Below are 27,118 nucleotides of genomic sequence, written 5' to 3' on the forward strand. Positions count from 1 at the left end.
ACTAGTAGTGGAGATCCATACTGCTGTGCTGACCCCTCCTTCCATGTTACAGGAGTCAGGTACAGGTAGACTGGTGCACTGTGTGGTGTCTCCTCCTCCTCCTCCTGTCTTATGTAGATGAGAGGCAGAACTGTCTCCTCACTAGTAGTGGTGATCCATACTGCTGTGCTGACCCCTCCTTCCATGTTACAGGAGTCAGGTACAGGTAGACTGGTGCACTGTGTGGTGTCTCCTCCTCCTCCTCCTGTCTTATGTAGATGAGAGGCAGAACTGTCTCCTCACTAGTAGTGGAGATCCATACTGCTGTGCTGACCCCTCCTTCCATGTTACAGGAGTCAGGTACAGGTAGACTGGTGCACTGTGTGGTGTCTCCTCCTCCTGTCTTATGTAGATGAGAGACAGAACTGTCTCCTCACTAGTAGTGGTGATCCATACTGCAGTGCTGACCCCTCCTTCCATGTTACAGGAGTCAGGTACAGGTAGACTGGTGCACTGTGTGGTGTTTCCTCCTGTCTTATGTAGATGAGAGGCAGAACTGTCTCCTCACTAGTAGTGGTGATCCATACTGCTGTGCTGACCCCTCCTTCCATGTTACAGGAGTCAAGTACAGGTAGACTGGTGCACTGTGTGGTGTCTCCTTCTCCTCCTGTCTTATGTAGATGAGAGGCAGAACTGTCTCCTCACTAGTAGTGGTGATCCATACTGCTGTGCTGACCCCTCCTTCCATGTTACAGGAGTCAGGTACAGGTAGACTGGTGCACTGTGTGGTGCCTCCTCCTCCTCCTGTCTTATGTAGATGAGAGGCAGAACTGTCTCCTCACTAGTAGTGGTGATCCATACTGCAGTGCTGACCCCTCCTTCCATGTTACAGGAGTCAGGTACAGGTAGACTGGTGCACTGTGTGGTGCCTCCTCCTCCTCCTCCTCCTGTCTTATGTAGATGAGAGGCAGAACTGTCTCCTCACTAGTAGTGGTGATCCATACTGCTGTGCTGACCCCTCCTTCCATGTTACAGGAGTCAGGTACAGGTAGACTGGTGCACTGTGTGGTGCCTCCTCCTCCTGTCTTATGTAGATGAGAGGCAGAACTGTCTCCTCACTAGTAGTGGTGATCCATACTGCAGTGCTGACCCCTCCTTCCATGTTACAGGAGTCAGGTACAGGTAGACTGGTGCACTGTGTGGTGCCTCCTCCTCCTGTCTTATGTAGATAAGAGGCAGAACTGTCTCCTCACTAGTAGTGGTGATCCATACTGCTGTGCTGACCCCTCCTTCCATGTTACAGGAGTCAGGTACAGGTAGACTGGTGCACTGTGTGGTGTCTCCTCCTCCTCCTGTCTTATGTAGATGAGAGGCAGAACTGTCTCCTCACTAGTAGTGGAGATCCATACTGCTGTGCTGACCCCTCCTCCCATGTTACAGGAGTCAGGTACAGGTAGACTGGTGCACTGTGTGGTGCCTCCTCCTCCTGTCTTATGTAGATGAGAGGCAGAACTGTCTCCTCACTAGAAGTGGTGATCCATACTGCTGTGCTGACCCCTCCTTCCATGTTACAGGAGTCAGGTACAGGTAGACTGGTGCACTGTGTGGTGTCTCCTCCTCCTGTCTTATGTAGATGAGAGACAGAACTGTCTCCTCACTAGTAGTGGGGATCCATACTGCAGTGCTGACCCCTCCTTCCATGTTACAGGAGTCAGGTACAGGTAGACTGGTGCACTGTGTGGTGTCTCCTCCTCCTCCTGTCTTATGTAGATGAGAGGCAGAACTGTCTCCTCACTAGTAGTGGTGATCCATACTGCTGTGCTGACCCCTCCTTCCATGTTACAGGAGTCAGGTACAGGTAGACTGGTGCACTGTGTGGTGTCTCCTCCTCCTCCTCCTCCTGTCTTATGTAGATGAGAGGCAGAACTGTCTCCTCACTAGTAGTGGTGATCCATACTGCTGTGCTGACCCCTCCTTCCATGTTACAGGAGTCAGGTACAGGTAGACTGGTGCACTGTGTGGTGTCTCCTCCTCCTCCTGTCTTATGTAGATGAGAGGCAGAACTGTCTCCTCACTAGTAGTGGCGATCCATACTGCTGTGCTGACCCCTCCTTCCATGTTACAGGAGTCAGGTACAGGTAGACTGGTGCACTGTGTGGTGCCTCCTCCTCCTGTCTTATGTAGATGAGAGGCAGAACTGTCTCCTCACTAGTAGTGGTGATCCATACTGCTGTGCTGACCCCTCCTTCCATGTTACAGGAGGAAGCGTTTAGATCACAGGGATTCACTGAGTGCAGGAACATTCAGGTGACAAGTGTCATTTAGGGATGACAGGAGCACAAAGATCGCTTCCACATCAAAGGTCAAGTTCTGCAGACAGGGGGCAGCACAGTCAGTGGCCCCTTCCATAGGATGCCCTATAATGTCATGTCAGCTCCTGTCAACTCCATTTTCCTTTCACAAAATATCTTCTACAAATATTGGCATCAACAAGTTAATAGAACTAAATAGTACTGTATATACAAGTGTGTGGAATTTCCATAGAATCTAGCTGTGACATTTAAAAAAATAACAATTTTAGTGATGGATTTCCACCTGGAAGGAAGTAGTAACCCTGGGCAGAAACTGGAAATGACTCTAAAGACCATATTTAGACACCTAAAATACCTTCCACAGCATTCACTTATTATTATGATTATTCTTCTTATTATTGTTATCATTATTTCGTTGAGGACTCTATATTTTCTAGTACTAGTACATGTATTACTTGAACAACAAATATAGTACTACTCCTATGATTACAATTGTTTTAATACCTTAAATAATACCATTACAAATACCTGTACTAGTAGCACACATCATACTTTAATAGAAACACCAGTACTCTAAATAGTATCTTTATTTTAATATGACTTCAATAATAATAATAATAATAATAATAATAAATAATAATAATAAATAATGAGTAAATAAATAAATAAATAAATAATAAAATAATAATAAAAAACGTACAAACGATATATACAAAATTGCCTGTAAATTGTTATAATAACATACTTGAGATAAAAGCTATATACTCACAAAGGATGGTATGCTCGTTTTTTTTCACTACAAAATAATGAATTGCTGAAACTTGTAGTTCCCAAACCATATTTTGAGTGGTTTAGATTGCTATTGTAAACTCAATGTAAGCTCTGGCAGTATTGTATTATCCAGCTGGTCATCTGCTCCGACATCGGAATATCCCAATATTTGATAAAGACTTTCTTTATAAAAAATTGTATCATTAATCATTACATTATGAATAAGTAGCTAAATATGTTGTATGGTGTTTTCCTTACGGTTTATTCTATGTATTTCTTCTACCTCTATCGCTAATGGTTTATTAACTAATTATTGTCGGAAACTTTATCTCAGCAGCTTTCTGCTATTATAAACTTTAACCCCCAGCATGCCTTGATAGCCCGCATTAGTCAGGGAATGCGGAAAGTTGTAGGTACAACAGGTAGCAAGCAGCCCAGTACTGTATTTAATACTTTGTATCACTGTCATGGAGATCATCATATGTAGCAGATGTATCCTGTATATTATGTTCCTAAATATCTGATCACATATATTTTCTCATAATATCAATCACTGTGTAATTTACTGATGAGAAATAATTGTGTATCACTGGAATATTTCAAATCCACCTATTGTGGGTTCAACAGTCTATGTATCTTTGTTGCGTTTCATTTTAGATAGCCTTTATATGCTTAATGTGAATTAGGCATAGAAAAATGTATCAATTTCTGTAAATTATAGGGATATTAGTGTTATACAAGGTCAAGGCTTAGGAGTGAGTACATTTCCGAGGTTACTCTTAAAGGGGTATTCCAGGAAATTTTTATATATATATATATATATATATATATATATATATATATATATATATATATATATATATATATAAAGCAGAAAAATTTGGCTGGTTCTCAAGGACTATATAGAAATGATGATAAAATGCAAAAAATAATAATAATAATAATAATAATAATAATTATTATAATAATAATAATTTAATAAAATAAAATGTATAATAAAATGAGAAGAGTGTGTGTGTTATGTATTATACATTTTATTTTCTTTAATTATTATTATTAAATTTTTTTTTTTTTTTTTGCATCTTATCATCATTTCTATATAGTCCTAGAGAACCAGCCAAATTTTTCTGCTTTTTATCATTTTCTCCAGTGGTTAGAGGATACCATTCTAGGCTAATTTCTCGGACAATACACTGTGAGATAGATAGAGTACCCCCACCTATTGTTATTTGAAAAAAAATTATATATATATATATATATATATATATATATATATATATATATATATATATCAACTGGCTCCAGAAAGTTAAACAGATTTGTAAATTACTGCTATTAAAAAATATTAATCCTTTCAGTACTTATGAGCTTCTGAAGTTAAGGTTGTTCTTTTCTGTCTAAGTGCTCTCTGATGACACCTGTCTCGGGAAACACCCAGTTTAGAAGAGGTTTGCTATGGGGATTTGCTTCTAAACTGGGCGTTTCCCGAGACAGGTGTCGTCAGAGAGGATTTAGACAGAAAAGAACAACCTTAATTTCAGAAGCTCATAAGTACTGAAAGGATTAAGATTTTTTAATAGAAGTAATTTACAAATCTGTTTAACTTTCTGGAGCCAGTTGATATATATATATATATAAAAAAAAAAGTTTTTTCCTGGAATACCCCTTTAATTCTTTCCAATATTATCAGCTGCTGCAGAACAGCTTTTCGAAGAGAAAAGGGAAACTGTCTATATATAATAATTATGAATTACTCTACTCTATTTATGAAGAAGGTCTGCTGAAGCTGTATTTATATGCTTTGAAACAGCTGGGGAGTATTGTACAGTGATACTGTACATGCAAGAGCTTCTTCAGTTGTTGGCATAGGTCAGTGTTTCCCAACCAGGGTGCCTCCAGCTGTTGCAAAACTACAATTCCCAGCATGCTCGGACAGCCTTCGGCTGGGAATTATAGTTTTGCAACAGCTGGAGGCATCCTGGTTGTAAAACACTGGCAAAGGTGAAGGGACTTCCTACTGAAGTTATCTGTGACTGCTTCTTCAGGATATTTTATGTAGTGTATCTCAGTTTTGTATACTTGTCACTATTGTCGCCAGCTATGAACATTTTCTATGGACTCCACTTTTTCAAATGGGATATTCCCATCTTAAACATTTATGCCTATCTACAGGATACAGTGAGTTAAAGGGGTACTACCGTGGAAAACTTTTTTATTTAAATCAACTGGTGCCAGAAAGTTAAACAGATTTGTAAATTACTTCTATTAAAAAAATCTTAATCTTTTCTGTACTTTTTAGGGTCTGTATACTACAGAGGAAATGGATTTATTTTTGGAACACAGAGCTCTCTGCTGACATCACGACCACAGTGCACTCTGCTGACATCTCTGTCCATTTTAGGAACTGTCCAGAGCAGCATATGTTTGCTATGGCGATTTTCTCCTACTCTGGACAGTTCTTAAAATGGACAGAGATGTCAGCAGAGAGCACTGTGGTCATGATTTCAGCAGAGAGCTCTGTGTTCCAAAAAAGAAAACCATTTCCTCTGTAGTATTCAGCAGCTAATAAGTACTGGAAGGATTAAGATTTTTTTTATAGAAGTAACTTACAAATCTGTTTAACTTTCTGACACCAGTTGATTTAAAAAAAAAGTTTTCCACAGGAGTACCCCTTTAAAAACAGCCTAGCTTGTGCAAAGTACACTGGTTACACAATTCCCATTACTTTATATAGGAGTTATGCAAACTGTGGATACACTAAAATGTTTGAGGTGGGAATACCTCTAAATTCAGAGATTTATGATGATCCATAATGGACTATTTATAATAGTATACACTTTCTGTACTCAACCTTGGATTTAGTTGATGGGCAGTTCAGCTAGTTCATTTCACATAGTTGCTCGGAGTGTAGCATTTCAGTCTCTTTGAAGCACTTGCATGATGTTCCAGTGTTTGTTGAGATTAAAGGGGTACTCCGATGGAAAACTTTTTTTTTTTTTTTTAAATGAACTGGTACCAAAAAGTTAAACAGATTTGTAAATTACTTCTATTTAAAAATCTCAATCCTTTCAGTACATATTTGCAGCTGTGTGCTACAGAGGAAATTCTATTATTTTTGAATTTCTTTTTTGTGTTGCCCACAGTGCTCTCTGATGACACCTCTGTCTGTGTCAGGAACTGTCCAGAGCAGCATAGGTTTGCTATGGGGATTTTCTCCTGCTCTGGACAGTTCCTGATACGGGCATCAGGTGTCAGCAGAGAGCACAAAAAAGAAATTCAAAAATAAATTTTCCTGCTAATAAGTACCGGAAGGGTACAGATTTTTTAATGGAAGTAATTTACAAATCTGTTTATCTTTCTGGCACCAGTTGATTTAAAAAAAAATATATATGTTTTCCACCGGAGTACCCCTTTAAGGCATAATTCACACTTGCATATATTAGATCCGCATTTTGCACCAGTAGTCAAAACTGGAACTGCAACATTCACTGACAAAAAATATTAAGGAAAGATTTGTATGTGTTTTTCTTTTATAGATCCAGGCTTGAATTTGACAGACAAGTACTGATCCAATTCACAGATTAAAATAGGCAAGTGTGAACAATCTCTAATGGCATATTCTCACCTCATAAAGTCAATGCATATTGCTAGGATTGCTAGGGTTTCAACCTCTGGAAAGCCTACTGATCTTGAGAATAGAAAGGTCAAAGTGCTAAATAAGCACTGTAGCCATTTTAGACTATTTTCCGATGTTTTTCTTTTTTTTCAAAAAATGAAAAAAGCAACACATTTGCACAAATTTTTTTTTACAGAGATAATGCTGTTGCCAAATGTTAGTTGGAAGTCAATAGGGAATCATAAAATGCTTCTTTTATGTTGTTATTTGCTCATTGACAGTTTTCTAAAATGGCAGCATGCTGAATATGGCATTTTTCGGGGAATCTTGCCCCCCCCCCCATAGACTTCTACAGAAGGAAGAAAACACCATGGACATAACATTGGCATTTCTTAGTTTTTTCCCCCACAATTGTTAAATAAAAAAAACTTTGCTGGAATATTCTGCTCAGAATTTCCACTACAGCATTGATTTCAATGGGATTCTGCGGCACTGAGCACATGGCAGAATTTCTGCAGAAGAGGCTTCTGCTCCAGAAATTCCAGTTACGGTGTCCGCAGAAAGAATAGTCATGTCTATTTTTTCTGCGGATTCCGCTCATAAATACATTTCTGTCTATGAGACAACGCATTTCAGAGTGGTCCTAGCGCATTCAAATGTGCAAAATGTCTGTCCATGTTTTCCGGGAGGACATTCTGCACGGAATTGGCCATGTGAACATGTCCTTATGATCCCTTTTTTTGCACAGCAGACAAGTGAGAAGGGCTGGTTGCAGGTCAATATACAGCCATGTGGCTAAGAGCACTGCTGTACAGGGAAAACAGTAATCGACACTAATGATAAAGTGATGGCATAGCCAAGTGATTTGCCATTACTTTAAGAGTTGGCAATACCAAAGCCAATATTCTTGGACTTGTAGCCATATATAATTTGGGTACAAAATATGTACTTAGTAAATATGTACTTATGTATCTCCCTTAGTGGTCACCTCCCAATAGCGGACAGTTTTTAATTCCCCGGCAGAGTCCCATAAGACTTAATATATTTGCCCCTCCGAACAAGGGACATTCCCAATAGCAGACGCGGACACACCCAATACGGGACAATAGGGGACAAAACACTCCCAATAGGGGACAAAACACTCCCAATAGGGGACATTAGGGACAAAATACTCCCATTAAGAGACAAAACACTCCCAATAGGGGACAACCAGGCTTATGTGCCAGCCCTGCCTTGTACACAAGGCCACCATCAGTGGGTACAGCCAATACCCCAGTAAGAGGCCCAGGCCCCCGCTGCACCCCCCTGCAGTAGCCCCAGCACAGAAGCAGAAGATCGATGTTTAAACAGTGGTCTCTAGCTTCTGTACGTCCGCCGGCCACATCATTCACCCCCCTTCTTCCCTGATCCCCTTGGGCAGCTTTATTCCCCCTGAGCCAAATCCTCCCCCCCCCCCTTTATTACCCCCTGTGCCACATCATTTCCAGTTCATCACCCTCTGTGCCACTTTATAAAGAGGGGGCAGATGAATTTACACAGAGGGTAATAAAGGGGGAATGAAATGGCACAGGGGGATCAAGGGGAAATGATGTGGCACAGGGGGTAATGGGAGTATAATTTGGCACAATGCAAGGTGGGAATAAAATGGCTCAGGGTATAAAAGGGGGGATGAAATGATACTGGGGAGTTATAAGGGGAAATTAAATGGCACTGGGAGATTCTACTGTAATATTGCTTTTGTGTGTGTTTAATGGGTAATTACACTCTGGAGTTAGTACAGTACAGTATTCCGTCATTTAGGAATATTTTTAAGCCTTTTTCCCAATAAGGGACATCTCTCAATAGCGGACACTTTTTCATTCCCTGTGAGTGTCCGCTATTGGGAGATTCTACTGTACAGTAATATGTTGTCAAATATATATATCAAGACAGTTCCTTCCACCTAACCTGGCAGACTCTCTAGTTATTTGTGCTTGTTAAGGATAACAGAAACCATACAGGGGTTTTGTCCAGGAAATAATGGATCTGCTTTTCTGGATTATATAGGGCACAAAGCTATATTCTAGATAGTTCTTTCCTTTTACAATCTATCGCACAACAGGATTTCTGGCATATCTGGCATCCTTTAGAAGATTTCTGCAATTTAGTATGTTGCATGCACAATTTCTTAAATTATTCACAGAAATCCTGCCAGATTGTTTCAAATTGTGTAAATTTTTACGCAAATGATAAATCCCCCCTTAGTCATTATAGGTGTGTGTGTTGAAGAATAAGTATAAAAAAGATTAATTTACAAAAGAAGTGTGAGAACAGAAAAACTACATAGAGAAAGCTTTTAGGCATTGTCTCTCCCTGTGTATTAATACACATCAAGGTGCCTGCATCATATGCAACATGCTGGCGTGATTAACCAGTAGCTAGATAGATGTGTACTTAAAGGAGAACAACCTGACATAATAAATCAAAGCACTTATAATGCCACTGTTTTAATAGCTTATTACAAACCAAAACCCTGCAACATTTTAGTTCTGTGTCCTCATGGCAAAAACTAAAATTTGACCTTGCCTAAGGTATGTTGACATAGCGTAAAATGTGCAAAATGTCACATTTGCCCGATTTGGCAGGTACTGGGACTGCTCGGAAATGTGTCGTCTGACAGACAGCAATGCATTTCTGAAATCGAAATCCGCAGAAAGAATAGACATGTCGGAATCAAGATTTCCACAGCAGAAACATCTGCCACGGAAATTCCACCTTGTGAACAGTGCAGTAGAATCCCATTGAAATGAATGGAACTCTGCTGCAGCGGATTGTCCATGCTGCCATATGGACATTGAAAGGAATTCATCATATCATTTACCCTCTTTTCTCTGTGGAAATATGTCGCATACAATGTCGCAGTGAGTTTTTATGCGACTTTGGTGGTAGATTATTTTACAAGCTGTATTCTGAAGTAGAGCTTTTCTGAAATTATATTGTCGTGCAATGTGGTATTTTGATAAATTTGTCTAACGTCCTTCAAAAACCCTGCCACAAATGTGCTGTAAAAGTGAACGACAATAGACCGTAATATATAAATTCCCCTCATTGTTTGAATAAAACTACTTATGGTTGTCTTCAATTTGTTGTTTTGAGTATATACCCCCCCTCCACCTCATTCCAAGGCTTTTATCCTTGAAGGCCAATGTAATCTCTGATCCTTGATGATGGGTTCATGGTCCAGCAGGTGGAGCTGGTTGATCAGTGAGCCAAGGTAGATTTGTACATGGGAATGTAGTTCTTCAGACAGGTTCTACAACCATTGTTGCCAACTTGATTGATGTGTTTTCCTGTGTATGCTAGGAGATCCAAGCACTTTTGTCGTCAATGTAAGCAGTGCTTCTCATTCCTCCTCAGCACCTGGACACAGTTTTTACACAGTAGAAGAAACAATGTAACTTTATCTTGTCTGTTCTTATTTCCTGGCACTGTAGAACATGCTGTCGGTGTAAACACATGTAAGACATCATTATGCATAATGATTACATGTGTTAACAACTCACTAAATCAATGTTTCAAAAAGATATGTATTTAATATGACATTCCTAGTTACGTTTAGCTTTTTTAATAAAGCTTTAACTTGAGAAGTCTAAAACCTATCTATATCTAGGCTTCCACATGTATACAGATGGCCTAATACCAGCCACCCAACAAAACAGTCAAGTGTATTATTGACACATATCATAATGTCCCTTTTTGAGCCTGAAAACTTCAGGACTCCAACTCCCATCAGCGGAACAGGTTCCTCACAGTCTCAGCTAGCAGACTGTGTTGTACTTAGCTTTAAATCCCATTGCGTAGCTGTCCTCAGCACCTGGGCTGATTTTGGCCACATGAAAAACCTGGACTGGGCAGGAAAGGAATGAAAGCCCTACTACCAACCCACAAAAATCCAGGCCCAGAAGCAGACTTTACCAAAGTCCTTAGCAGCTGTGATCTGCTAGGGACTCAACTATTCCTGGTAGCTAAATATGGCAGGTACCTTGGGGAAATATACTGATCCCTGACCACTATTCCTGTCACTGTCTTACAATATGTATAGACATATGTGTAAATATTGTTGCTTATTTGTAATAAATAAAATAAGGGGAATTTGGTCTGGCTTAATTTGTCAAAAAGTCACACTTTTTTACAGGTCTTTTAAATAAATCAACTTCTGTGATCACTACGCACCCCACGGCAGCTCTTCACTAGTATCTCTACAATGCGATCAGCCAAAAAAATTTGCATTTTCTCATTCGTTGGCTGATCGGCGGCCCTTTTACAAAGCTAGAGATGCTATTTGTAGCCACTGTCAACTCTGGCTAATAAATTAGGATCCTGAACTGAGGATCTCCCTAATAGGGTATATGAAAATGGGTTTCCAACCTTGACAATCCCTTTAAGTGCAGTACAGTAGAAGATATCGATGCTGAGTAGATAGTATGGCAATATAAAATGTCCTGCATGCATTTATTAATATAGTGTTTTGCCACTGTTTCCTGAGAAACATAGTAGGGCACAATTGGGCAGGTTTTATATGTTTTTCTTCCCACATAATGTACTGTATTGCCCAGGGGTTTCTACATACCTTGATACACACCTGCATGAATAATAAAGGATACATACGTATGGTTTATACTTCTACACTTTTAAAGTGAAGATGTTTAAGCGTGAAAAGACATAAAGAATAAATAAAAACAGAAATCTACCTGTAAGCACAACTTTATTCTACACCTCTAGATTAGATCTCTGCTGGAAATTACCCATGACAGGCAGTGATTTGGGAGAAATGTGCCTAGGCTAGAGCACTAGAAAACTCTGTTTGTTCTGGCCAATAAGAAACACTATTGAGTGCTAAACGTTTGCACCTCTTTTACAAAGTCATTCCCGTGAATCCACACTTAAACAAACAATTTACAGGGATCAATGTCTTTGTGGATTTGTCCCTAAAACATGTCATGAGTGACATCATGAAAAAACAAACTTGTCAAAAAAAAGGGTTGTTAGTTTAACTCCGCTTTTAAAGGGGTATTCCAGAAAAAAAAAAACTACATTTTCATCATATCAACTGGCTCCAGAAAGTTAAACAGATTTGTAAATTACTTCTATAAAAAAAAATCTTAATCCTTCCAGTGCTTATCAGTTGCGGAAGTTGAGTTGTTCTTTTCTGTCTGACAACAGTGCTCTCTGCTAACACCTCTGTCTGTCTCAAGAACTGTGTAGAGCAGGAGAGCTTTGCTATGGGGATTTGCTCCTACTCTGGTCAGTTCCTGAGACAGACAGAGGTGTCAGCAAAGAGCACTGTTGTCAGACAGAAAAGAACAACTCTACTTCAGCAACAAGTACTGGAAGGATTACGATTTTTTAATCTGTTTAACTTTCTGGAGCCAGTTGATATGAAGAAAAATGTTTTTTACTGGAATACCCCTTTAATAACAGAGAGACCAAGATGGAAAACAGTAAGGCTATGTTTCCATTTCCATTCTTTTTTTTTAGGGAAAAACGCCCCAATAATGCCAAAACTGCTGCACAGCATTTTTTCATGACACGGACAGATGCTATCTGAATGTCAATGGGGATTTATGAAACGACAAAGCCACTTTTATTTTTTGTTTTCTTTGGCATTTCCCCCCTCATCTTGTTTGTTTTTCTTTGGTTTTGGGCTCTATGTCAGTTTTCCAAAATCGCAGCATGCTGAGGTTATGGCATTTTTTCTTGCAAAAATGCCCTAGTTTCAGCATCAATGGAGATAAGATGCAAAGCATCACTACTTACTTCTGCCTGCATTACAGTATACAGCGTGGCATAGTGCAGCACTGTATACTTCCCCTGCTATTAGCAGGGCTGAGCTTTGGCTGCAGCTATATAGCCCGGGTACAGCTCATGCTAGGCAGAAGATATTCACTGTAAATCTCCTGTCCAGCAAGAACAATCAGGAAATCAGCAACCTTCACAGGTTTTAATAGGTGGGGTTTAGGGACCAGAGCAGGGTTGCTGGACTCAGCACTAATAAGGATATATAAAAATGAAGCTGTATTCTGCCTGTGTGGAGCCAGCCTTAAAGGGGTTATCCAGGAAAAACATTTTTTTATATATCAACTGGCTCCAGAAAGTTAAACAGATTTGTAAATTACTTCTATTAAAAAATCTTAATCCTTTCAGTACTTATGAGCTTCTGAAGTTAAGATTGTTCTTTTCTGTCTAAGTGTTCTCTGACGACACGTGTCTCGGGAACCGCCCAGTTTAGAAAAGGTTTGCTATTCAGATTTGCTTCTAAACTGGGCGGTTTCTGAGACACGTGTCATCAGAGAGCACTTAGACAGAAAAGAACAACCTTAACTTCAGAAGCTCAGGATTAAGATTTTTTTAATAGATGTAGTTTACAAATCTGTTTAACTTTCTGGAGCCAGTTGATATATATAAAAACTTTTTCCTGGATAACCCCTTTAATGTAATCCTTTGGACTTCAGCTGTAGTTCTATAGTTCTAATCAAGCCGTCTCAGGGTAGGGTCCCCTACAACATGTGGCCCAACAACATGTGGAGGCAAATGACTGCACAATTTGGCAGTAATACAGGTGAAGTTTCATCCATATGCACTGTACACAATGTGAGACCCTAAGGCCATGTTTACACAGCATAAAATGTGCGGAATGTCTGCCCAGAAAACAGGGGCGGACATTCCACACATTTGCCCGATCCGGTGGACACAAGGACCGCTTGGAAATACGATGTCTCATAGACGGCAATCCATTTCTGAACGAATTCCACAGAATGAAAGATGAAGTAGAAGACCTTTCTTTATACTTCCCATTTTTGGCTTTGGCTCAAAAACTGCAGTGGCAGTTTTCCAAAAAACAAGGAAAAAAACCTGTGTGGAAACCTAGCCTTAGAGCAGCCCTAACCTTATGGAAAATTGATAAAACTACTACGGTTTTCTCCATAATTTTCAGGGTATGCATAGGCAACTTACCAATAAAGGTTGCTTACGTATACCATAATGTACTCCTAACAGGCCCATTGAGTTTTTGGCTCAAAAGCTGCAGTGGCAGTATTAAAAAAAAAAATAATGCAGTGTGTGAGACCAGCCTTAGGCTAGGTTCATATGCATTTAGTACTTTTGTGACAGGTATCCATTGGTATCCTGCTAAAAATGTGAGGCTGACGTATACTGTGGTGGAGAGCAGCAGATATCATTAAAGGTGTATTCTGGGATATGAAAATGTATCCCCTATAATAAGCAGGGTTCCGACCGCTGGGACCCCTCGTAATCTACCGTATGGGGTCCCGGCAGTCCATAGTAAGGGGGCATGTTCAACCACCGCACGAACCACCCGGTTGACTCGCCCCCTCAATACAACTCTATGGGAGTGCGGTGGTCAACACGTGCTATTTGGCCGGAGAGCTGGGGTTCCGTATGGGAAATTGCGGGGGGTCCCAGGGGTCGGATAGGGGATACGTTTTCATATCCTGGAATACTGCTTTAATTTCAATGGCCTGTACAGAGTCACCTAATGACCGTAAATGCTATTTTAAGCAGACTTAAAAGTGTGGTTTGGTGCATTGTCCAATCTGTTTAAAATAACATATAGAGCCCAAATAGAGTTACTAGGTGTTCATGGCATCTGCTGCTCTCCACCACAGTATACTTTGGCATCCCTAAGGGCACGGATTTCGAAGCAAATTTGCAGTTAAGTCCCCTCCCATAGACATGAATGGAGGGGGCGTGGTGTGACATCACGAATGCGGAAGCCCAAACCTGGCATTCAGAACAGTTATGTTGCCAACCCGGAGATTGTGGGGGACCCCTTTGGATAGGGGATAAGATGTCTAAGGGCGGAGTACCCCTTTAGGCTGGAACTCCACTGAGGTTTTTTTTTTTTGCAAAAACGCCATCAAAAACGCCAATTTTCCCGCACAGCGTTTTTTCAGTGAAAAAACGCCACGTCCAGATATTAGCTGCAAGTCAATGGTAAACTGCAAAATGCCAGATTCACTTGGTGTTTTTCAGTTTGGCGTTTTTTTAAACCTTTTGGCGTTTTTCAGCAATTTCAGGCTCAGAGGCTGGATTTTCAAAATGCCCTGCAAAAACCTAGTTTGGCATTTTTGCCCTGAAATCGTGGCGTTTTCCTCCCATGGAAGTCTATGGGAGAGCAAGAACACCAAGAAAAACGCCATGTTGGTTTTAAATTTTGCGTTTTTGCAGGTGTTTTTTTATTCTTTTTTAGACTTTAGCGATCCAAAAAAATATGGAGATACCTTTTTTATTCAAATGTCTTAGGGTACCTTAAAAAAAATTAATAAAAAAGATACAGTAGTGATGGAAAAAATTGTACCTAACGAAATGTATCTTTTTTATTACAAAATGTTTATTAATTTTTAAACAGGGATCAATTTATGTGAGCGGGTATAGCACTAAAAATGTAGACGACAATAATAAAAATTTAGTGTGTGTGCGTGTTTTTCACCTTTTTTTTAAAAAACATTTTTTAGGTAGTACTACTACTCCCAGCATGGAACACACTGTTCTTATTGACAGATCGCCCGTTGCGATCCTCTTGTATAATGTACAGATGCGGCGGCAGCTCTTCTCTGGTCCCCTGCACTGACGTATATATACACATATTCATATTTCCCGCAGAGAGCTGTGATTGGTCAGATGGTTCCAGCCAATCACAGCTCTCTGTGAGAAATAGGAATGTGTATATATACGGCGTGCAGGGGACCATAGGAGACCGCCGGCCGCTGCATCCATGCATTATACAGGAGCATCACAGCGGTTGTCAGGAGTGATACCTGCAGTGATCTTCCCTTAACTACAAGTACTACTACTCCCATCATGGAGTACACTCTGCTCCATGCTGGGACCTGTAGTACCTACATTAATAGATAGTTCGCAGCGGGTGTCAGAAGTTACACTCACTGCGATCTGTCTATTAATGCAGGTACTATAGCTCTCAGCATGGAGCAGAGTGTACTCCATGTTGGGAGTAGTAGTGGCTGTTAAAGGACACATCACAGTGGATGTCACTACTGACACCCGATGTGACCATCCTGTCTATAGCAGAGATGCAGAGCGGCTGTATACATCGCTCACATCCCTGCTCTGCACTATACTCCAGGCCGGCCGCTCATTCATTCATCTTTTCCTCAGAGCTGTGATTGGCTGAAACCATCCGGCCAATCACAGCTCTGGGCGAAAAATATGAACGGCCAGTGATGTGAATAGAGCAGAGATGTGAGCGCTGTATAGAGCCACATCACTGCTATATTATGGACGATCGCATCGGGTGTCAGACTGACACCCGGGGCGAAATGTCTATAGTACAGGTACTACTACTCCCATCATGGAACATTCTTGTTCCATGCTCGGAGTAGTAGTACAACATAAAAAATTTGAAAAAAAAGAGAAAAATAAAGTTAAACACACACACACTTTATAAAAAATATTTATAAAAATTTTGTTATAAAAAATAAACATTTAGTTAAATACATTTTACATCCCTACTGCATCCTTTTTTAAATTAAAAAAAATTTTGGGTACCCAACTATTTTGTGTAAAAAAAAAAAAAAAAAAGCAAAAGGGGCCAAAAATGGCAAATTCCACACAAAGGTAAAAACGCCAGAAAAAACGTGCCAGTTTTTCTGGCATTTTTATGCCACAAAAATCGCAGGGCAAAAACCTCAGTGGAGTTCCAGCCTTAAGGCTAAGTTTCCACTTGGTTTTTACTCTGGCAGTTTTTGGAATACTGCCACTGCAGTTTTTGAGTCAGAAATGTATCCATAAGGGAGGTGGATCCATAAGGGAGGTGGATCCATAAGTTCATCCTTTATATGTCCTATTCCTTTTGAATACACTTCTGGCTTTGGCTCAAAAACTGCACTGGCAGTTTTCCAAAAACTGCCAGAAAAAAAACCAAGTGGAAACTAAGGCTGCATTCACATCACGACTTCTCCATCCGACCTGAGTACACGATTTTTATAACTTAAAATCGTATGAAATCGTATATAAAGTCTGATCCATTGACCTCCATTAAAAAATCGGATCCATTACACACATCCGATTTGATCCGCATCCGATTTCACACGATTTTTGTTCGGGTCTGAAATCAGGGTTGACCACGATTTCAGACCTGAACAAAAATCGTGTGAAATCGTATGCGGATCAAATCGGATGTGTGTAATGGATCCGATTTTTTTAATGGAGGTCAATGGATCATACTTTATATACTATTTCATACGATTTTAAGTTATAAAAATCGTGTACTCAGGTCGGATGGGGAAATTGGAGAAATCGTGATGTGAATGCAGCCTTAGCCTAAGCTTGTTGCAAACTTGCTTCTAAATCTGTCTTTGTGAACCTACCCTAAGGGTGCGAGCTTGAAAGGGGGTGGGCTCTCCGTGGCATTATCAGTAGTGGAAAATCTACTGCAGACCCCATTGAAGTCAAAAGAGTGTGTGACGGATTTCCAATAGCGGAAATCTGCAGCCGAAAATCTGCTGTGGACAGTTTGAAAGTAAATCCGCTCATGTGAAAGCACTCTAAGGGAGATTTGTATTTTACGCTGCAGATCCGCTGCTGAAGGACCCCTGCATGGTGGCTTTACATGTGCCTGCTCGGAGCTACGGGCAGACACACTGTGATGTGCGAGTCGCACTGTGCATGCGCAGTATACTCGCACATCGCTGCAGCTATTGGCCTAGCTCAGGGAGCAGGGGGAGCGGTCGTGATGTGCAACTCGCACATCACAGTGTGTCAGCTCGTAGCGGTGTATTGCCGCTCCGAGCAGGCACATGTAAAGCCACCATGCAGCGGTCCTTCAGCGGCAGATCTGTGGCGTAAAATAAGGGTAGGTTCACACGTACATATTCTGCTGCAGGTTTTCCGAAGTGGAAATTCGTCTTGCAAATTTTTTTTGCTGCGGAATTTCCACAGTGGAAAATCTGCAAGAGGATTAAGTTGCTATGCATTAATTTTAATGAGTCTGTAGTAAATCTGCTGTGGATTTTCCGCAGCTGAAAATCTGACTGTGAAATTCTACAGTGGAACAGCCTCAAGTGGGTTTCCACTTGTATGTTTCCACTTGCCAGTTTTTCAAGTTTTTTTTTATTGTGAAAAGTGCCGCTGTAGTTTTTATAGACAAAGCCAGAAGTGGAATAGGAAATATAAAGAAAGGATTTATACTTATATATTCATAGCTTTGGCTCAAAAACTGGCATATGGAAACCAAAACCTGTGCAGAGGAAAAATTGCCCAGTTGCCCATAGCAACCAATCAGATCCCTTCTTTCATTTTGAATAAGGACTCTGTAAAATGAAGGAAGCAATCTGGTTTCTATGGGCAAATGGGTAACTTTTCCTCTGCACAGGTTTTGATAAATTTCCCCCATGAGGGTTTTTTTTTTTTTGCAGCGTTTTTATGGAATTGCAGGTTTCCTTCCATTATAAATAAAAAAACAACAGACTAAGAGGCATGAATAGATCATATGGGTCAAGGAGCAACCTAAACTGCTAGCATAACTGCAGCTGAACCTGATCTGCCCCTCATACTCAGCTGGGCTAATCTGCAGAGCAGTCGGCAGGGGGCGCTCACGTGTGGTCAGGCCCAGCCCGGGAATTATCCGGGGAGTGAGGGCAGCTGCCGCCACTGCTCACAGGTCTCCGGGGCCGTCGAGATGAGTGTATGTCCTCAATATACTGGATAGGGAAACTAATGTCCGGGGCTGTATAGGGATTTCTGCAGTTATGGGAGAGGGTTATGACGGGGTTTGTCTTTACTGTATAATCATGGCATTTGTGTGTGAACTGTGTTTTGTGTGTTCTATCTGTATGTTATACATACAGGCCACGTTTTCCAATATATGTGCAATAGCCTGCTGTGATCTTCTAACCTCTATATGACCTCTGGCCTGCTTAGCCATGCATTGTACAGAATTTGCTATCTGTTATAGCAGTTTGTTCTAACTAGTGTGCCTCCAGCTGTTGCAAAACTACAAGTCCTAGGATCCTAGGCATGCTGGGAGTTGTAGTTTTGCAACAACTGGAGGCACACTAGTTAAAAAAAACTGCTATAATAGCCATGTATTGTACATAATGTGCTAAGAAGGCCAGAGCTCATAAAGAGGTTAGAACAGTGGTCCCCAAACTGTGGCCCTCCAGATGTTGCAAAACTACAATTCCCAGCATGCCTGGACAGCCGTTGGCTGTCCAGGCATGCTGGGAGTTGTAGTTTTGCAATATCTGGATGGCCACAGTTTGGGGACCACTTATATAGATCACAGCAGGCTATTGCGCATATATTGGAAAACGTGGCCTGTATGTATAACTTAACTGTACTATAGTATTAATGGGGGGAGGGGGAGATCAGGTGTGTGTGTGTGGTGTTTTTTGTTTTTTTGCTCCAATAATAGAGCGGAACTACTTATATTTTAATTTTACAAAGGGCTTCATGAGCTTGAATCTAAAAGGCTGTCAAGGGCAACTCCTCTCCTGTTCATTTGTAGCGGTTTTGAGACCTTTCTTGCGTGTGGCGTTACCCTAAGGCAGTTTTCACCTGCAGCTGCTTTCTAAGGCTTCAGTCACATCACCATTTGCCAACACATTCCATGTATACGTCAGCATCCTGTTGAAATGGGAAGCCAATGTATGTATGAACATGCAGGCACAGACCCCACCCATTTACTTCAATGGCCCAGAGGTAGTGACTATGTTTGGGTCATTTTCCGAACGTATAAGTGATTGGGCAGCAAACCTAATTTTTTTTCTAGAATCCAAGTCAAACCTTTGTACATTTTATATGTACTTTTTGGCCACTGACTACAGCATTGGTAGGTTTTCATGGTAGTCATGTATGCAGCCTATACAAAAAAAAAAAAGCGCTATACTCATTATGACAAGTACCACTAAAGTTTAAAAGTGTGGGGGGGGGGGGGGGGGGAAGAGAGAAAGTACACCAAAAAAATTATAGATTTGGTATTGCAGTTGTAATGGCGTGTCACCAAACATGAAAATAATTAGTATAAATTGCTGAAATTTCAAATGATGGAACACCAAATAAATTCAGCAATGCACAAAATTGTACTAAAATATGCAAAATTTTATTGAAAATACAAATACATATTAAAATCAGATGTATAAGCACGGTGCACAGGACTGAGAGGATACAGGAGGTATAGGCAAAAACACTTGGACAAAGCAAATACAGGTGCATACGTACGTAGTCATGTGAGATATATTGCTGAAGGTACATATAAGCTCTAGTCAGAATAAATCAGACAACAAATATGCACAATATGCACTTACCCCAATGTACGTTTCGCGCCCCCTGACGAAGCGCAGCAGCGCTAAATGTACGTTGGGGTAAGTGCAGGTGGCGTTTGGCTCTATATTGGGTTATCATTATTTCTTTTCTTGTGCATATTTGTTGTCTGATTTATTCGGACTAGGGCTTAGATGTACCCCCCTCAGCAATAAATCTCACATGACTGTATATATATATATATATATATATGCACCTGTATTTGTTCCAGTGTTTTTGCCTATACCTCCTGTATCCTCTCAGTCCTGTGCACTGTGCTTATACATCTGATTTTAATATGTATTTTCAATAAAATTTTGCATATTTTGGTACAGTTTTGTGCATTGCTGAATTTATTTATTTGGTGTTACATCAGTTGTAATGGCGTGCAGAAAAAAAAAAAGAAACCCAGCTGACAAACAAAGCTGATGTTCTGTTCCTTTACAGAGCAAGTGCAGTAACTGTTTTGCCATTTGGTTCGGCACAGGGTCCAGCTGTAGCAATGGTACCGTTTTCTAATGTAGTTTGTGTACTAATCTCTCATGGTTTTCAGGATATCAGCATGTACCTATTGCTTACTTTCCGGATGAAAAAGAACAGAAGCACAACTTGGTTAACATTCAGCGTCAGCTTCCCTCTGTGCTTAGTCTTTTTCACACTGCCATTGCTCCCCGTCAAGAACTCTCTGGAGTTTGGAGACTGACGTTTTGACGGGGCGCTACGGGCAACAGCGGGTCCCGATGGAACCCCTTATAGTCAATGGGGTCTGTCGGGCGCTGCTGTTTTTCACCTGGAGTAGGGGGAGAAAAAGACAGTGCAAGCTTTTTTTTCTCCCCCTATTTTCCCTGACGGCCATCACACTACCAAGTGACATCGGTAGTGTGAAAGTAGCCTTAGAAGTTAACTGATCCCATTCTAATACTATATTCCATGATAAATTATATTAGAAAAATTGCAGCGGATTACTGGGGTGCCAGGCCGAAGATTGCGGGTGGTCCCGATCAGATAGAGTATACAATGTCAAGGGGCAGAGTACTCCTTTTAAAGAGAATCTGTCATGAGTGTCACCCACACTGACTTCTTTGTACAGGCAGATAGTGCGGGTGACATAGACACTTACCTACACGCGATCCGTGGTTCCGTTTGTCTGTTATTGGCTTTAATCCGGTAACAGGCTTTGTGCACAGCAGGGGCATGCTGACATTGCTGCTTCCCTGGGCTCACAGCGGGATCCGGAAGGAGAAGTAGGTGATGTCAGCGTGCTCCTACTGTGACGGATCAGGGATGGGTAAGTATCGTCATCAGTGTCCCCTGCACTATATGCCGGTACTAGCAGGTTAGTGCGTGTGACATTGATGAGTTTACTTTTTAACAGCATAGTGGGAAATCTGCTATATAAGGTCTTTTATTAATGGAAAAATAGCAATACTTTTTAATCATATTTTCTCTCTTCTGGCATTACTGTTTTAGTAAATATTTGTGTTGGCGTGAAATATTTTTCCATCATTTTGTCATAGAATTCTATTTTGTACAGTAATGTATAAATAAACTAAGCTGTGTTTGGCATACTCCTCATGTCCTCAATCAGACACTATCCTGAGACTGATATTAGATGTTCTATAAGTATTTAGTTAACAAGGGAAATGGTAATGCTCAGTTGTCATTTTTTTCATGCATGTCCAAGGATAACAAGTAATATCACCAATGCAGAGTTTTAAGGGATGCTCCAGAATTGTGGTATTACTGTCACTGTAAGCCAACCTGTTTACATCATGGTCTGGGAGGTGAGCGCAAATGAGATGGCTTGCCAGCCTGTGGCACTTGAGTGGCTTTGCTCTGCCTTCTTGACACTTGGTTGTAAAATAAAACGGCAATTTTATAAATTTGGCAGCCACCCTCAGCTCCAGGAAAGATACAATTTCCTTTTATACCATAACAGCTATCCAATGAGGTCTGCAGCTCTTACCAGCAATTACAGTTGACCGATTCCCTTTTTCCCTGAAATGAAAACTTTATCATATTTTCAGCATTTTTATTTTTCTCTTAGCACAATGAAATAATAATTTAAGACATCTTTTATATATCTTTGTTTGCTATAGGATGAAGACAAGCGAAGTCCTGGAGAAAAAATGAACATTCAGACAGAATATTATGTGTGTAACTATATTTTATGTTGTGTTCATCATTTCATTTTACACAATTTCTTTATTTTGTATATGGTCACTTAGAAATGTAGCTCCAGCTTTAAACAAAAAAGGACTATGCACCATCATTTTTCTAAATCTTTTTAACCTCCCCTTTTAACCCCTTAAGGACTCAGCCCATTTTGGCCTTAAGGACTCAGACAATTTCATTTTTACGTTTTCGTTTTTTCCTCCTCGCCTTCTAAAAATCATAACTCTTTTATATTTTCATCCACAGACTAGTATGAGGGCTTGTTTTTTGCATGACCAGTTGTCCTTTGTAATGACATAACTCATTATATCATAAAATGTATGGCGCAACCAAAAAACACTATTTTTGTGGGGAAATTAAAAAGAAAAACGCAATTTTGCTAATTTTGGAAGGTTTTGTTTTCACACCGTACAATTTACGGTAAAAATGACATGTGTTCTTTATTCTGATGGTCAATAGGATTAAAATGATACCCATTATTACATACTTTTCTATTATTGTTGTGCTTAAAAAAATCACAAACTTTTTAACCAAATTAGTATGTTTATAATCCCTTTATTTTGATGACCTATAACTTTTTCATTTTTCCGTATAAGCGGCGGTATGAGGGCTCATTTTTTGCGCCATGATCTTTATATTTTTTTTTTTGATACCACATTTGCATATAAAAAACTTTTAATACATTTTTATAAAAAATTTTAATAAAATGTATTAAAGTAGCAAGTTTGGCCTTCACTTTTTTTTACTTTTTAATTTTACATTTTTTAAATTTTTTTTTTACACTTGAATAGTCCCCATAGGGGACTATTCATAGCAATACCATGATTGCTAATACTGATCTGTTCTATGTATAGGACATAGAACAGATCAGTGTTATTGGTCATCTTCTGCTCTGGTCTGCTCGATCTCAGACCAGAACAGAAGACGCCGGGAGCTGGACAGAGGCAGGTGAGGGGACCTCCGTGCGGCGTTCTGAGTGATTGGATCCCCGCAGCAGCGGGGAAATTGCGTAATGCTGCAGATGCCGGGATCTGTAATGATCCCGGCATCTGAGGGGTTAATGGCGGACGCCCGCAAGATCACGGGCGTCGGCCATTGCTGGCGGGTCCCTGGCTGCGATCAGCAGCCGGGATCAGCCGCCCATGACACGGGCATCGCTCTGATGCCCGTGGTTATGTACAGGACGTAAATGTACGTCCTGGTGCGTGTTATACCACCGCACCAGGCCTTTAATTTTCTTCCTGCGTCCTTAAGGGGTTGAATAGGCGCACAGGCCAACTGTGGTTCATGTTTCTTGCCACTCATAAATAAGCAGTAGGAGTCGGTTCCCTGCTCTGTCTACTAGGGCCCCCCCCCCCCCATTTAGCCACCACAAGACTCATAGCCATAGAATCCTATAGCATTGATTCTAATGCTGTTTGCAGGTACCTAGATGCTCTGTCTCCTATTGCTCAGTTATGGACCACAGTAAGTCTGTGCACCTATTTAGAAGCCAAACAAGTTATTTAGGTCTCCTTCAAAAATCTATCTGGCGGTTCGGCAGCGTTTCACTCTGGTGCAATAAATGGCCCAGAGAAAAACTGATTGTAGAGCTGATCCCATGCATTTGAATTGGACATTTCACATTCATGCGAAGATGATATAGTAAGGCTCCTTTCACACTAAATGAGCATTCATCTGTTATTAAACATCCGTTTTCTGTGTAAAAACGGATGTATAATAACTGATGAAATAACAAGTGCTAATGGCTGAACAATGTCTGTCAAAATAATGGGCATATTCATCTGTTAAGGCCCGTTATAACATCCCTCATGTACACCTCTGCCTACAGATTCCCACAGCCGGTACTACTACTACTCCCAACATGGAAGAGACTTGGTTCCATTATGGGAGTAGTAGTTCCCCGACTGCGGGAGTCTGAAGGTGACTAGGGAGGCTACATTAGTGTTTGTACTTCAACCCCCATCATGGAACAGACTCTGTTCCAGGATGGGGGTTTTAGTACAGGGGCTGAGGGATTAATCGCACTGGGTCTCACTTCTGAGTGATGCTTCTGAAAGAACACCATTCATAGCTCTGGGAAGGCATATGATTATGGAAGCGCTGTGGGGGCCAGACATGGATATATGTCTGACCCCTGCAGCGCATCTATATACAGATGCCGCTGCAGCGCTATGAATGACAAGTATTCTTTCAGCAGCACATCGCGCTGGCCAGATGCACTGCTGTAGAGTACTTTTCATTCATAGCGCTGCCGGGTGCTTATTATAGCGCTGCGGGGGGTAAGATATATAGAAGCACTGTTGGGGTCAGACATATACCACCCCAGCGATTCTATATATCTTTCCCCACAGCAGCACTTCAATTTGAAAACCCTGCTGGCTCCTCGGTACCGGCCATTCAGGGCTCCCGGCGGGGGATTTAAAAATGAAAGTAAAACACATCGTACATCGCAGGGGAGTGGAGCATACCGCCCGCTCCCCTGTTAAATAACTTCTAATCGCATCAGGTCTTAGAAGTGAGACCCGGTGCGATCAATCCCTCAGCCCCTGTACTACAACTCCCATCATGGAATAGACAGTCTGTTCCATGATGGGGGTTGTAGTACAAACACAGTTGCCTCCCCAGCGTCCAGCAGACTCCTGCAGCCGGGGAATTACTACTACCATCATGGAAACAAGTCTGTTCCATGATGGGAGTAGTAGTAGTCCCTCAGCACTGCAGGAGTCTGCTGATGTCCCCTCTTCTGAGCATGCTCAGAAGTAATAACGGATATTATAAACCAGGTGCAAACGGATGACATACAGGCTCATCCGTTTGCCATAGACTTCAATGTTAAAAATAACTTCTGTTAATTTACCCGTTTCTTGTGACGGAAGAAAAATTTGTGCATGTGCCATTTTTTTCTTCCGTCACAACTAATCTCCGTTATTCATGACTGGCTATAACGGGTCATAACAGATAATTAAAAAATCCTATAGACTTGAATGGGATTTTGTTAAGGACGTTTAACATCCGTTATTAAAGCTTTTCTTATGGACGTTTAGAACTGATCTTTTAACGGATGAATTTTGTAGTGTGAAAGGGGCCTAACAGTAAAGAAAGTCCGCGTTGGCATTATATGTAAAGTCTTTTTTAAAAACCATGCTGCTTTCAAGGTTTTGTATAAACTTCTTGATTTATACCTGATAATGGATAACCTCCTCAAGTGTTTGGTGGTCTCTTGACTTTCCACTGACAGGGATAGAAGGATTGGAAATGTTGTATTTTACCTGTCTGATCCTTTTGTTTTGTGGGAGATAAGGCACCACTTCTAGAGTATGGAGTGGATTTCTCTCCTCGCCATTCAAAACATGTGTACACTTGAGTCAGCTGAGCATATATGGGGGATTAGGAAGTGAGATTTCAGCTTGCAGCTAGGACAAGCAGGGCTCTGTGCAGTGAGGCTCTGTGACATGCTATGGGCTCACACAGCAGAATGATTGACAAGCCAGGAGCCTGCACAGAGCCCTGCTTGTCCTGCCCACACTTCCTGTATTTAGTCCTCATAGAGACACACAGGCAATAGGTGCATGGACAGCATTTTTTTCAATGTATATGATAAATATACATATGATATTATCTACATTTTATAAAAAGTTGTTGCTACGACAGGTACACTTAAATGTAATAAAATACAATAATTTTGCAATTAAGAACATATATTTCTCTATCGGCTCCATTGGGGGACACAGACGGTGGGTGTATGCTGCTGTCTCTAGGAGGTGTGACACTATGGCAGTGCTTCTCAATTATTTTCTGTCATGCCCCCCCAGGAAGAAGAAAACATTTTGCGCCCCCCGCGCGACTGTAAATAGTATCATTTGTCTATAAAATTGTTATAAGTACACCTCTGCATAACACTGTATCCTTATTAACGTATATGAGGCTCTGTACACTGACGGCAAGCGGGGCTCTGTACACTGACGGCAAGCGGGGCTCTGTACACTGACGGCAAGCGGGGCTCTGTACACTGACGGCAAGCGGGGCTCTGTACACTGACGGCAAGCGGGGCTCTGTACACTGACAAGCGGGGCGGCGGGCGCACTGCTCGGTGGCACAGTGAACTCAGACATGGTGGGCTGCTGCGCTTAGAGAGATCACATCACATCACAAGGTAGCAGCGCACCATGCCGGAGTTCAAAGCGCCTCTCCCAGGCAGCCACACTGACAACCCAGGGCCGTAAGTAAGATCCAGCCATAGAGTTGCTAGGCAACCAACGCCGTGTGGGAAGCTGCTTGCGAGTGAGTCGGGCCCCCCTTTACGGAGGGAGGGTAAGAATAATCTGGGGGTCGGTCCTGCAGGACTAATGTAACAGGGAAGGCGTTCCTCCTTTGGAAAAAGCAAAGGAATGCCGTTCCTGTGCGTTCCTGCAGGACTCAAGCCCTGTTCACCCCCCCCCTCGCCAACGGTCAGCGCCTGGGTTGGTACCTCATGGGTCCGGGTCCCCCTATTTCCCTGCTCGCCTCGCTCGCGCATAGCAGCCAGGCGTGATGAAGGTAACTAAAGCTGACTGAAGACTTCACTGAAGACTCCATTAGGTAAGTTCTTCTGACTGAGGTAAGTACTTTCCTCCCTTTACTACTTAGGTACGGACTTGCAACCTCTGGAGACTCCCTGTTTTTGGCCCAACTTTCAGGTTATGGGGCTGGCTTATACAGGGGCTGGACTTTTATTCTGGGGAGCAGTGGCATCTCAGGGGGCATGTAATCTGTTTTTTACATTGGGCACTGCACTGTATGTGTGTGTGTTTCTTGCGACTATGTCCGCAGCGCCTTATATGCGGCTGTCAGCTGCGGCGCTGGTACGGGCCGAGCGCTCTCATTGCCGGCTTACTTTCACTTCTTCGGCAGCGCCTTATATGCGGCTGTCAGCCGCGGCGCTGGTTCGGGCCGGGCGCTCTCAGCG

General features: G+C 41.4%; 2 protein-coding genes across 5 annotated transcripts in view; one reads left to right on the top strand and one right to left on the bottom strand.

Moving 5' to 3' along the window:
• The window catches only part of GCM2 (glial cells missing transcription factor 2), a 118,400-nt gene that overhangs the window by 10,568 nt on the left and 80,714 nt on the right, over positions 1–27,118 (bottom strand). The window lies entirely within an intron of this gene.
• SYCP2L (synaptonemal complex protein 2 like) overlaps positions 17,405–27,118 on the top strand; it is a 200,633-nt gene continuing 190,919 nt past the window's right edge. For 2 of the 4 annotated variants that reach the window (XM_056521155.1, XM_056521156.1), the window contains exons 1-2: positions 17,405–17,548; positions 22,095–22,148. In XM_056521155.1, the coding sequence (XP_056377130.1) occupies positions 17,429–17,548; positions 22,095–22,148 (174 nt within the window). In that variant the 5' untranslated portion in view covers positions 17,405–17,428. Of the gene's footprint in view, positions 17,549–18,016; positions 18,048–18,206; positions 18,380–22,094; positions 22,149–27,118 lie in introns of those variants that run through there. The other 2 variants (XM_056521157.1, XM_056521158.1) reach the window with 2 other exon arrangements.

Source organism: Hyla sarda, chromosome 5, assembly GCF_029499605.1.
Source record: "Hyla sarda isolate aHylSar1 chromosome 5, aHylSar1.hap1, whole genome shotgun sequence".
Classification (NCBI taxonomy): Eukaryota; Metazoa; Chordata; class Amphibia; order Anura; family Hylidae; genus Hyla; species Hyla sarda.